Here is a 13,139-nt window from a genome sequence, read left to right on the forward strand (position 1 = left end):
GGTCTGAAGTCACTTTGTGGGGCCTACATAGTGGATACCCCCATAAATGACCCCATTGTAGAAACTACACCCCTCAAGGTATTCAAAACCGATTTTACAAACTTTGTTAACCCTTTAGGCGTTCCACAAGAATTAAAGGAAAATGGAGATCAAATTTTTAAATTTCACTTTTTTGGCAGATTTTCCATTTTAATCAATTTTTTTCTTTAACACATCGATGGTTAACAGCCAAACAAAACTCAATATTTATTACCCAGATTCTGCGGTTTACAGAAACACCCCACATGTGGTCGTAAACTGCTGTATGGGCACACGGCAGGGCGCAGAAGGAAAGGAACTCCACATGGTTTTTAGATGCCATGTCCCATTTGAAGCCCCCTGATGCACCCTTACAGTAGAAACTCCCAAGAAGTGACCCCATTTTGGAAACTAGGGGATAAGGTGCCAGTTTTATTAGTACTATTTTTGGGTACATATGATTTTTTGATCATTTATTATAACACTTTATGGGGCAAGGTGACCAAAAAATTGGTTGTTTTAGCACAGTTTCTATTTATTTATTTTTACAGCGTTCACCTGAGGGGTTCAGTCAAGTGACATTTTTATAGAGCAGATTGTTACGGACGTGGCGATACCTAATATGTATACTTTTTCTCATTTATTAAAGTTTTACACAATAATAGCATTTTTGAAACCAAAAAATTATGTTTTAATGTGTCCATGTTCTGAGAGCTATAGTTTTTTTATTTTTTGAGAGATTTTCTTATGTAGGGGCTCATTTTTTGCGGGATGAGGTGACGGTTTTATTGGTACTATTTTGTGGGACATACGCGTTTTTGATCACTTGGTGTTGCACCTTTTGTGATGCAAGGTGACAAAAATTGCTTGTTTTGACACAGTTTTTTTTATTTATTTTTTACGGTGTTCACCCGAGGGGTTAGGTCATGTGATATTTTTATAGAGCTGGTTTTTACGGACGCGGCAATACCTAATATGTATACTTTTTTTTATTTGTTTCACTTTAACACAATAATAGCATTTTTGAAACCAAAAAAATGATGTTTTAGTGTCTCCATGTTCTAAGAGCTATAGTTTTTTTATTTTTTGAGAGATTTTCTTATGTAGGGGCTCATTTTTTGCGGGATGAGGTGACGGTTTTATTGGTACCATTTTGTGGGACATACGCGTTTTTGATCACTTGGTGTTGCACCTTTTGTGATGCAAGGTGACAAAAATTGCTTGTTTTGACACAGTTTTTTTTATTTATTTTTTACGGTGTTCACCCGAGGGGTTAGGTCATGTGATATTTTTATAGAGCTGGTTTTTACGGACGCGGCAATACTAAATATGTCTATTTTATTTAATTTTTTCTATTTTTTTTTTTTTTTTTTATTCCTTACTTGGGATTTTTTTTTTTTTTTTTACATGTGAACCTTTTTTTTATTTTATTTTTTCAACACTTTATTTTATTTTTATTTTATTTTACACTTTTCGTCCCCCATAAGGTCATACAAGACCTCTGGGGGACATTTACTTTACTTTTTTTTTTCACAGTTGATTTCTCCTGTAACTGGGGCTGAGATAGTAGCCCCAGTTACAGGACAAATGCACCCCTATAGAGGCTGTACAGCAGCAATCCTGTGCTGTACAGCCTCACAGCAGGGCTGATCGAGGTCTCTGAGAGACCTCACACAGCCCCTGCACTCTCCGGTCCCGGCGCTTCCTTCTCTGCAGACACAGTGCTCGGTGAGCGCTGTGTCTGCAGCGATCGTGAAGGCAGGGACACCTGGGAACTGTCCCTGCCTTATCTCTGGGTTGCCCTGCTGTCACTGACAGCGGGCAACCCGATCAGCAGCTGCACGATTAGCGTGCAGCTGCTATTTCTGACAGGACGTTTTAAAACGTGCTGTCAGAAATAGACGTCCACCCATAGGACGTTTATATCCTATGGGCGGACGTGAGGCGGTTAAAATTGTCCATTGTTCCTGCCGTGACCATGACCTGAGTTGACTATTCCACAGATTTACAGTTCTTATGGCGAAGAAGCCTTGCTGCCTCTCGAGAATTAACTTTTTCTCCACACGGAGGCAGTGCTTTCTTGTCTTTTGAGGGGATTTTACATGTAACAACTACTCACCATATCTTTGTATGGGCATTTAGGGGATTATTTATTAAGACCGGCTTTTTGACACCAATTTTAATAAGCTCTTTAGCTGGCGGTTGGCTTAAATTTAGACCATTTTCTAGAAAATTATGAATGAGAGGGGCTTAACGGCCTATCCCATCCCCTTCCCCACCCACACCATGCCCGCTTTTTTAGACCTGGCGTGAGCGGGGAAAAGTCATAAATTGCGGTGCAAATTACCTTTGCACCGCAATCTGCGCCGGATATACGCCTAATATAGGTGAATTTCAGATAGTAAATGACCCCCTTAGTCTTTAACTCTTTCCTCATAACTACAACCCTCCATGGCTCTTATCAGGTTATTTGCCACTTTGTATTTTTCCGGTCTCCAGAGAACTGAACTGCATTCCAGATGAAGCCACATAAATATTACATACCTGTCCCGCAAGTCCATGTCCATTTTACTACATGACAGTATTATACTGGCCTTTGCATAACTTTACATTTATCCACATTGAGTCTCATTGACCAATTGGATGCCAAAAAATAGACTGCATTTTACTACGTAGCATAGTATCACCTGCAGAAATAGAAACAGTGCTATCAATCCCATCCTCTATATCATTATTAATTAAATTAAATAATAAAGGACCCAACACTGAACTTCGAGGTACACCACTGTAGTACCTGGAGACCATTCAGAGTATAGGAATCATTGACCTCAATGCTCTTGACTCAGTCCTTCAACTAATTTTCAATATAATTCCAAAGTATGCTTTCCAAGCCTATTTTACCTTTTAAGGGGGACATTTATCATCCGCTTTGCGCCAGAAAAGTGGCAACAAAAAGTTGCAAACTTTGGCGCATGCTGTTATATGAAAAATGTTGCAAATTTTTTGGGGTTTTACTTCCAACTCACCACTTTTCAAAGTGGCTAGCGGTGAGGGGCCAGAGTAGGCGGTCCACCACATGTGTTATAATCTACCATAGGAAATTGGCCTAGATTATAGTGGAGATCTAGACCATCTGCTTTGCTGGTTTAGATTTAGGCATTGCTGCACAAACCTGCAAAGATGTGCCGCAAATTTTAAGAGGCAAACGCATCTTCATAATTGTGGCACATCTAAAGCAAGCACAGGAGGGATCAAAACCGACAGATATTATATGCCCTATATTCAGCACAAGTCATCAATACCTAACTGCCAAACCCTTTTAATTAACTTTTTATGAAATTGCCCATTGTGTGTGTGTCTGATATAAGCTTAAACTTGACTTGGAGCCCACATCTCAGTCCTCTTTCTTGACTCATGACTGTTTAGAAGATGATGCATTAACATACATACTGTATTCCTAGACATGGGAGACAGCTATGCAACAGATATGATGTCACTTTGTATGTATAACCCCTCTGAATGGGGACATTTATGTTAAGGTAGTAATTAGTAAGTTTTCTTTTTATATTTCACTTTTTTATTTTTTTTTATATTTAATTAAAATTATATATTAATGAATACAGGAAAAAAACAGTAACAAGATCAAAGTTGTATGAAGGTGTCATGGATGGTAAGCTTTTATGAATAGGGACTAGGTGGAATCATAAAAGTTTTAGACGTTCTAACAATTACACTTTCAATGCCTGTTAATTATAATATCTGCAAAATACATTATTTTCGGACTATAAGTGACAAAATAGATGACTACTGTAATCAGCATAATTATGTGAGCTGATTGCTGTCGGTGCTTGGCACCAAGCATACTATCATGAATCTGTTGTCAAGAACTATGCAGCTGGACAGTCTAGGGCAAAAGGTTTTGGACATAATCACAGTGCTGCAAGCAGCACTTTTGTGTCCCTGATTATCACCTTCGCTCATTATTCTTGATTGCATTTCTTTGAATCAAATCTTATCTTTTTTATTCTACAGGACTTCTATGACAAAGGAGATTATATCATCAGAGAAGGGGAAGAGGGCAACACGTTCTTCATCATTGCCAAAGGAAAGGTAAAAATCTGCCTTGTTGAAACAAACAGTTTGATGTGAAATGCATGGCTAGTACATGAATGCAGGTTAACTAATAGAGATGGCCTTGCGGTTTGCCCGGCGGTCGTTTTGCGGTGAACTTTGCGCTTTCGCCGAACATGCGAACATATGGCGATGTCCGCCGGTGCCATATTATTTTGCATTGCGCCGAACTTTGACCCATGACACATCCATCAGGTGGGACAGAACAGCCAATTGAGATGTTTCAGCACATGGACACACCCCCACCCTATCACAGAACCCGATCTGGCAGCCATTTTACATTCTGTGTTTTGCCAGTGTAAAGAGAGATTGCTTTGTGGAGGAGGGACAGGCTGTTAGAGACACCAAACACTAGCTAATAGGGCCACAAAAGTCATTTTAAGGATTGGAATAGGTGTTCTATCGATAGATGTGATATACTGAGGGGTGTGATATACTTATAATATACTCTAATATAGAAAGTATATTATAGTGCATTTGTATTGTGCAGCAGTTGTGCGCGGTTCTGCTGTGATACCGCAGCTATAAAGAGGGACAAGCGCTATTGGAACAACTATTTGCAACTGGTGTGATATACAGGGAGTGCAGAATTATTAAGCAAGTTGTATTTTTGAGGATTAATTTTATTATTGAACAACAACCATGTTCTCAATGAACCCAAAAAACTCATTAATATCAAAGCTGAATATTTTTGGAAGTAGTTTTTAGTTTGTTTTTAGTTTTAGCTATTTTAGGGGGATATCTGTGTGTGCAGGTGACCATTACTGTGCATAATTATTAGGCAACTTAACAAAAAACTAATAAATACCCATTTCAATTATTTATTTTTACCAGTGAAACCAATATAACATCTCAACATTCACAAATATACATTTCTGACATTCAAAAACAAAACAAAAACAAATCAGTGACCAATATAGCCACCTTTCTTTGCAAGGACACACAAAAGCCTGCCATCCATGGATTCTGTCAGTGTTTTGATCTGTTCACCATCAACATTGCGTGCAGCAGCAACCACAGCCTCCCAGACACTGTTCAGAGAGGTGTACTGTTTTCCCTCCTTGTAAATCTCACATTTGATGATGGACCACAGGTTCTCAATGGTGTTCAGATCAGGTGAACAAGGAGGCCATGTCATTAGATTTTCTTCTTTTATACCCTTTCTTGCCAGCCACGCTGTGGAGTACTTGGACGCGTGTGATGGAGCATTGTCCTGCATGAAAATCATGTTTTTCTTGAAGGATGCAGACTTCTTCCTGTACCACTGCTTGGTAGGTGTCTTCCAGAAACTGGCAGTAGGACTGGGAGTTGAGCTTAACTCCATCCTCAACCCGAAAAGGCCCCACAAGCTCATCTTTGATGATACCAGCCCAAACCAGTACTCCACCTCCACCTTGCTGGCATCTGAGTCGGACTGGAGCTCTCTGCCCTTTAGCAATCCAGCCATGGGCCCATCCATCTGGCCCATCAAGACTCACTCTCATTTCATCAGTCCATAAAACCTTAGAAAAATCAGTCTTGAGATATTTCTTGGCCCAGTCTTGACGTTTCAGCTTGTGTGTCAGCCTTTCTTACCTTGGCCATGTTTCTGAGTATTGCACACCTTGTGCTTTTGGGCACTCCAGTGATGTTGCAGCTCTGAAATATGGCCAAACTGGTGGCAAGTGGCATCTTGGCAGCTGCACGCTTGACTTTTCTCAGTTCATGGGCAGTTATTTTGCGCCTTGGTTTTTCCACACGCTTCTTGCGACCCTGTTGACTATTTTGAATGAAACGCTTGATTGTTCAATGATCACGCTTCAGAAGCTTTGCAATTTTAAGTGTGCTGCATCCCTCTGCAAGATATCTCACTATTTTTGACTTTTCTGAGCCTGTCAAGTCCTTCTTTTGACCCATTTTGCCAAAGGAAAGGAAGTTGCCTAATAATTATGCACACCTGATATAGGGTGTTGATGTCATTAGACCACACCCCTTCTCATTACAGAAATGCACATCACCTAATATGCTTAATTGGTAGTAGGCTTTCGAGCCTATACAGCTTGGAGTAAGACAACATGTATAAAGAGGATGATGTGGTCAAAATACTCATTTGCCTAATAATTCTGCACGCAGTGTACCTATTGCCCCCCAAAAAACTGATTGAGGGGTGTGATATACCTGCTTCCACAAAATGCTGATTGACAGCTGCGATATACCTGTTGCGCCAAATAAACAGGTTGGTGTGATTTAACTGTTGTGGCAAAAAAAATAAAAATTGTGGTGTGATATACCTGCTTCCACAAAATACTGATTAAGGTGTTCAATATACCTGCTTCCACCAAATATTGATTGACGGTGCGATAAACTTGCTTCCACAAAAATACGGATTAAGGGGTTTTATATACCTACTTCCATGAAATATTGATTGAGGCCTCCGATATTCCTGCTTCCACAAAATACTGATGAAGGGGTTTGATATACCTGCTTCCACAAAATACTAATTTAGGGCTGCGATATACCTGCTTCCACAAAATACTGATTAAGGGGTTTGATATACCTGCTTCCACAAAATATTGATTGAGGCCTGTGATATACCTGCTTCCACAAAATACTGATTAAGGGGTTTGATATACCTGTTTCTACCAAATATTGATAGAGGCCTGCAATATACCTGCTTCCACAAAATACTTATTAAGGGGATTGATGTACCTGCTTCCACCAAATATTGATTGAGGCCTGCGAGATACCTGCTCCCACAAAATACTGAATAAGGGGTTTGATATACCTGTTTCCACAAAATATTGATTGAGGCCTGTGATATACCTGCTTCCACAAAATGCTGATTAAGGGGATTGATATACCTGCTTCCACAAAATACAAATTAAGGAGTTTTCATACCTGTTTTCACCAAATATTGATTGAGGTCTGCAATATACCTGCTTTCTCAAAATACTGATTAAGAAGATTGATATACCTGCTTCCACCAAATACTGATTGAGGCCTGCGAGATACCGGCTTCCACAAAATACTGATTAAGGGGTGTGATATACCTGCTTCCACAAAATATTGATTGAGGCCTGTGATATACCTGCTTCCACAAAATACTGATTAAGGGGTTTGATATACCTGTTTCCACCAAATTTTCATTGAAGGCTGCTATATACCTGCTTCCACAAAATACTGATTAAGGGGATTGATATATCTGCTTCCAACAAATATTGATTGAGGCCTGTGAGATACCTGCTTACACAAAATACTGATTAAGGGCTGCGATATACCTGCTTCCACAAAATACTGATTATGGATTTGATATACCTGCTTCCACAAAATATTGATTGAGGCCTATGATATACATGCTTCCACAAAATACTGATTAAGGGGATTGCTATACCTGCTTCCACCAAATATTGATTGATGCCTACGAGATACCTGCTTCCACAAAATACTGATTAAGGGGTTTGATATACCTGCTTCCACAAAATATTGATTGAGGCCTGCGATATACCTGCTTCCACAAAATACTGATTAAGGGGTTTAATATACTTGTTTCCACCAAATATTGATTGAGGCCTGCGATATACCTGCTTCCACAGAATACTAATTAAGGGGATTGATATACCTGTTTCCACCAAATATTGATTGAGGCCTGCGAGATACCTGCTTTCACAAAACACTGATTAAGGCGTTTGATATACCTGCTTCCACAAAATATTGATTGAGGCCTGCGATATACCTGCTTCCACACAATACTGATTAAGGGGATTGATATATCTGCTTATACAAAATATTGATTAAGGAGATTAATATACCTGCTTCCACAAAATACTGATTAAGGGGTTTGATATACCTGCTTCCACCAAATATTGATTGAGGCCTACGAGATACCTGCTTCCACAAAATACTGATTAAGGGGTTTGATATACCTGCTTCAACAAAATATTGATTGAGGCCTGCGATATACCCGCTTCCACAAAATACTGATTAAGGGGTTTGATATACCTATTTCCACCAATTATTGATTAAGACCTGCGATATACCTGCTTCCACAAATACTCCTCTTCTCTAGGGACTTAGGCACAGGGTCATTTTGAAAATGACAGGCAGAAGGCTTTCATTCCAAATTGAAGTCCCCATTAATACTTTAAAAATCGCCGACTCTTTTGAGTATTTAGGAATTATAATCTCCCCAAGGGTGGAGGACTTTATTCCGCTCAACTTGATTCCATTGATAAATAAGTTAAGATCTAAAATAACAACTTGGCTCCGCTTACCTTTATCGAAGGCTGACAGAGTATCTTTAATTTAGATGGTGAGTCTCCCCCAGTTATTGTATCTCTTTAAGAATTCTCCAGTCTGGATTGGGGATAGATTTTTTAAATTAATAGAAAGAATTATTAGGGATCTACTTTGGGGGCGGAAACGCGTAAGACTTAAACTAGACCATTGGTATAAGCCCTTGGAGAGAGGAGGAGTTAATCTCCCTTGCTTCAGGGGCTACTTTTTAGCCGCACAGTTCTGTCTTCTCCGTGAGTGGACTGATATCCCACTCTGTAAATATTTAGTTAATAGATCTCCTTATGATAATTTTTTTACACTATTAGAGTCTGGTCAACTGTCCGACTCCGATAGAGAATTTAAATCCGCCAGGAACCTTTTTATGAAGTCATGGTATTCGATCAGACTTTGGTGTGGAGTGAAAGGTTCAATTGGATGTACTCCATTATGGCATAATAAGCATTTTCCAAATTTAGCTGAATTAAATAGAGATTTATACTGGCAAAAAGGTAATATTCTGTATTTGACACAGGTAATAGGAAATGGGGACATTGTTTCATTCACGGTATTATCACAAAGACAAAATGTACACAAATTAACATGGTTTCGGTATTTACAGTTAAGGTTGGCACTATTAAATATTAAAGAAAAAATAGGCTTGAAATTCACGTTTCTACACAATTTAATCAATTGATAGAGAATTTGGGGCAAAGGATGAAGATTTTTCAACTTTATAAGAGTTTACTTATAGCACGATTCAGTGATATTTTGTCTCCTGGACAGAGGGCATGGCAAAATAAATGCTCAAAGATTCACTTGCAGGATCAGGAGAAACTATTTCAGGATCTTAGATTGGTTTCACATCATTTCAATCACGTTTTGGTGCAGTTTAATATCCTACATAGATTGTATGTTACTCCGCTATGGCTTAATAGATGTAGTATTAGGAATCATTTGAATTGTCCCAGGTGTGAGGCGCTTGATGCAGATTATTTGCATATGTTTTGGTCATGCCCAAAGTTGAAACATTATTGGTGGTCTATTCATGCATATATTTAGAGAAAACTGAACGTGCGGATTCCTTTTATTGCTGATTCTTGGGTATTGGGGGATCTTGTCGGGGGGTCTTGTTATCAATATAAAAAAAAATCTTTTGTTTAAGATAATGTTCCTGGCAAGACTCCTAATAGCACGCTCTTGGTTTGCGCGAGAGGCTCCAAGTATTAATACATGGTTAAACTTGGTAAATACCAATAAGAGATATGAACACATCTTATATAAACAAAGAGATACTGAGATAAAATGGAGTAAAATCTGGAGAGATTGGAATAGATAGATCTTCCTCCGCTTTTTATCCTTCTACATCTTTCCTCAGTCGGGTTACGGAGGGCTGGTGCCGAAGACACATCAGGGGGTGGGATGGGGAGGGGTTTGGGGTGGGTTATATATGGGTTTTGAAAATGAAGGTAATATATATATACACTCACCTAAAGAATTATTAGGAACACCATACTAATACGGTGTTGGACCCCCTTTTGCCTTCAGAACTGGCACACCACAAAGGAAGGTCCCCGGAAGGAAATATTTCTCCCAGAAGGGCATCCCGGAGCTATATGGCCACGTTCAGCGGCAAGTGAATATATCTCTGGCACACAGTGTCGGTGCCAAGATACATCTGACCACAGATACGTGGTCTAGCAAACACAGGCAGGGAAGGTACATAACTTTTAATGCCCACTGGGTGAACCTACTGACGACCGTCAAGCATGTAACCCGTGGCTCCCGTGTGGATTTGGTGTTACCGCCACGGATTGCATGCAGGTCTGCCTCTTATTCTACTCCTCCTACTCCATCCTCCGTCTCCTCCTTTTCCACTGCTAGCGCCTCTTCCGCTGCGCCCCCCTAGCTCCCCAGAACCTATTCGACGTGCCAGGTGAGACATTGCCATGCTGTGCTGCGGCTGTTCTGCTTGGAAGCCAAGAGAAACACCGGTCCTGCACTGCTTTCAGCTCTGCGGTCACAGGCCAATCAGTAGCTATCCCCGCTCAATTTGACAGTTGGCAAAGTGGTGTGCGACAACTGTGCCAATCTGCTGAGTGCACTGAAACAGGGCAAAATGACACACGTGCCATGCATGGCACATGGCCTGAACTTAGTCGTGCAGTGATTTGTTGCCAAATAACCCGGGGTCTAATATTTGGGGCCTGTACTGGCCTACAGTAAAATTTGTATCCAGTGACCGCCTAATGTACCTCCAGCCACATCATCACAAGTTCTTTTCTGTCAGATGAATGCCTAATTTTGGGGGCCTGTACTGGCCTACAGTAAAATTTGTATCCAGTGAACGCCTAATGTACCTCTAGCCACATCATCACAAGTTTTTTTCTGTCAGGTGAATTCCTAATTTTTGGGACCTGTACTGGCCAACAGTAAAATTTGAATCCAGCGACCACCTAATGAACCTCTAGCCACACCATCACAAGTTATTTTCTGTCAGGTGAATGCCTAATTTTTGTGGCCTGTACTGGCCTACAGTAAAATTTTAAGCTAGTGATCGCCTAATGTACCTCCAGCCACATCATCACAAGTTCTTTTCTTTCAGTTAAATGCCTAATTTTTGGGGCCTGTACTCCCGTGGCCTACAGTAAAACTTTTATCCAGTGACCGCTTAATATACCTCCAGCCACATCATCACAAGTTCTTTTCTGTCAGGTGAATGCCTAATTTTTGGGGCCTATACTCCCATGGCCTACAGTAAAATTTTTATCCAGTGACCGTCTAATGTACCTCCAGCCATATCATCACAAGTTCTTTTCTGTCAGGTGAATGCCTAATTTATGGGGCCTGTACTGGCCGACAGTAAAATTTGTATCCATTGACCGCCTAATCTACCTCCTGCCAAATCATCACAAGTTCATTTCTGTCAGGTGAATGCCTAATTTTTGTGCCTGTACTCCAGTGGCCTACAATAAATTTTTTATCCAGTGACAGCCTAATGTACCTCCAGACACATCATTACAAGTTCTTTTTTGTCAGGTGAATGCCTAATTTTTGGAGCTTGTATTGGCCAACAGTAAAATTTGTATCCAGTGACCGCCTAATGTACTCTAGCCACATTATAATAAGTTCTTTTCTGTCAGGTGAATGCCTAATTTTTTGGGCCTGTACTGGCCTACAATAAAATTTTTATCCAGTGACCGCCTAATGTACCTGCAGCCACATCATCACAAGTTCTTTTCTGTCAGGTGAATGCCTAATTTTTGGGGCCTGTACTGGCCAACAGTAAAATTTGTATCCAGTGACCACCTAATGTACCTCCAGCACAAGTTCTTTTCTATCAGGTGAATGCCTAATTTTTGAGGCATTTGCCTAAAATAAAAATTTTCTAGGATCCAGCAGGGCACATTTTTGAGAGTTTCCCTTTAAGATGCATAAAAATGGCCCCTGATTAAAATACATATTTTTTGTGGGAATTTTTGCCAATGATCCCCCTCTGGTATGTCACTGTCCATGTTGTGGGACTATTTGTGCACTTCTAGTAAGTATTTGGTGGCTGCAAATATGAGCTGAAGATTTTTCAGGTTTGCCTGCCATTAAAGTCAATGTAGCCCGCCGCAAACGCAAACATTTGATTGTGAACTCGCTTTCACATTTGCGAAACGTCCTGGCCGATGTTAGTCCATCACTATTTTCTAACTCCTGCGTGTCAGTGCATTAAAGGGGTTGTCTTCCATTTTGATATTGCTGACCTATCCTCAGGATAGGTCATCAATATCAGATTGTCGGGGTTCTGACTCCCGACACCCTCGCCGATCAGCTGCATGAAGAGAAAGCGGTGCTCCTGCGAGCGCTGCCTTCTCTTCATCGTTTACGTGTTCGCCGTTGCAACTGAAGAGGTGAGCAGGTTTAATTACAAGTAAGCAGTCCCATTCACTTCTATGGAATAGTGATAAGCGGCAGGGGCAATATTCAAATTTGTGATATTTCGCAAATATTTGGGCGAATATTCGCCATATATTCGTGAATTCGCGAATAATTTATCTCCAGTTATTATTCTCTTGATTGCGGAAATCGGCAATTGAAAAATTTGAGATAGAAATTCGCATTACGAAAATTTGCATTACGGAAATTCGCAATCAACACTACTCCTAAAGTCAAAGATACTGCAGCTTTCTCATTGGCCCACAAGCTAGAATCTGGGAGGGATCATGTGTACTGATTAAAAAAAAATCTTGAATATTTTCATTCACTATATTCTAAATATTCGCGAATTCTTGAAGTACCGATATTCGCGGAAAAAAAAATCGCAATTCGAATATTTGTGATAAACACTACTATGGAAAGGCTCTTTCCTATTCAAGTGTATAGGATGGAGCCATCCCATAGAAGTGAATGGGACGGCATAGATGTAATTACACCTACTCTCCTCTGCAGTTGCAACGGCGAACATGTAAACAAAGAAGAGACGGCAGCGCTCACAGGAGCACTGCTTTCTCTCCATACAGATGATCGGCAAGCGTGCCAGGTGTCAGACCCCTGCCGATCTGATATTGATGTCTTATCCTGAGCTCATCAATATGAAAATAGCGGACAACTCCTTTAAAGCCAAGACATAACCCTAAGGTCAGTTGCTCCAATGGAAATTTTTTTTATAAAATTATAAAAAAATGTATAATACTGGTGTCTTCTTCTGGCATAGGGCCTAGGTGTGGCTGCAACCTTTGAACTCTCTATAG

At 40.2% G+C, this 13,139-nt stretch overlaps 1 protein-coding gene across 1 annotated transcript in view; it reads left to right on the forward strand.

Annotated features, from left to right (window-relative positions):
* LOC121005082 (cGMP-dependent protein kinase 2-like) overlaps nucleotides 1-13,139 on the forward strand; it is a 318,727-nt gene that overhangs the window by 128,684 nt on the left and 176,904 nt on the right. Inside the window, exon 7 of the mRNA XM_040437617.1 lies at nucleotides 4,051-4,128. Coding sequence (XP_040293551.1) covers nucleotides 4,051-4,128 — 78 coding nt within the window. The remainder of the gene's footprint in view (nucleotides 1-4,050; nucleotides 4,129-13,139) is intronic.

Source organism: Bufo bufo, chromosome 6 (genome assembly GCF_905171765.1).
Source record: "Bufo bufo chromosome 6, aBufBuf1.1, whole genome shotgun sequence".
NCBI classification, from domain to species: Eukaryota; Metazoa; Chordata; class Amphibia; order Anura; family Bufonidae; genus Bufo; species Bufo bufo.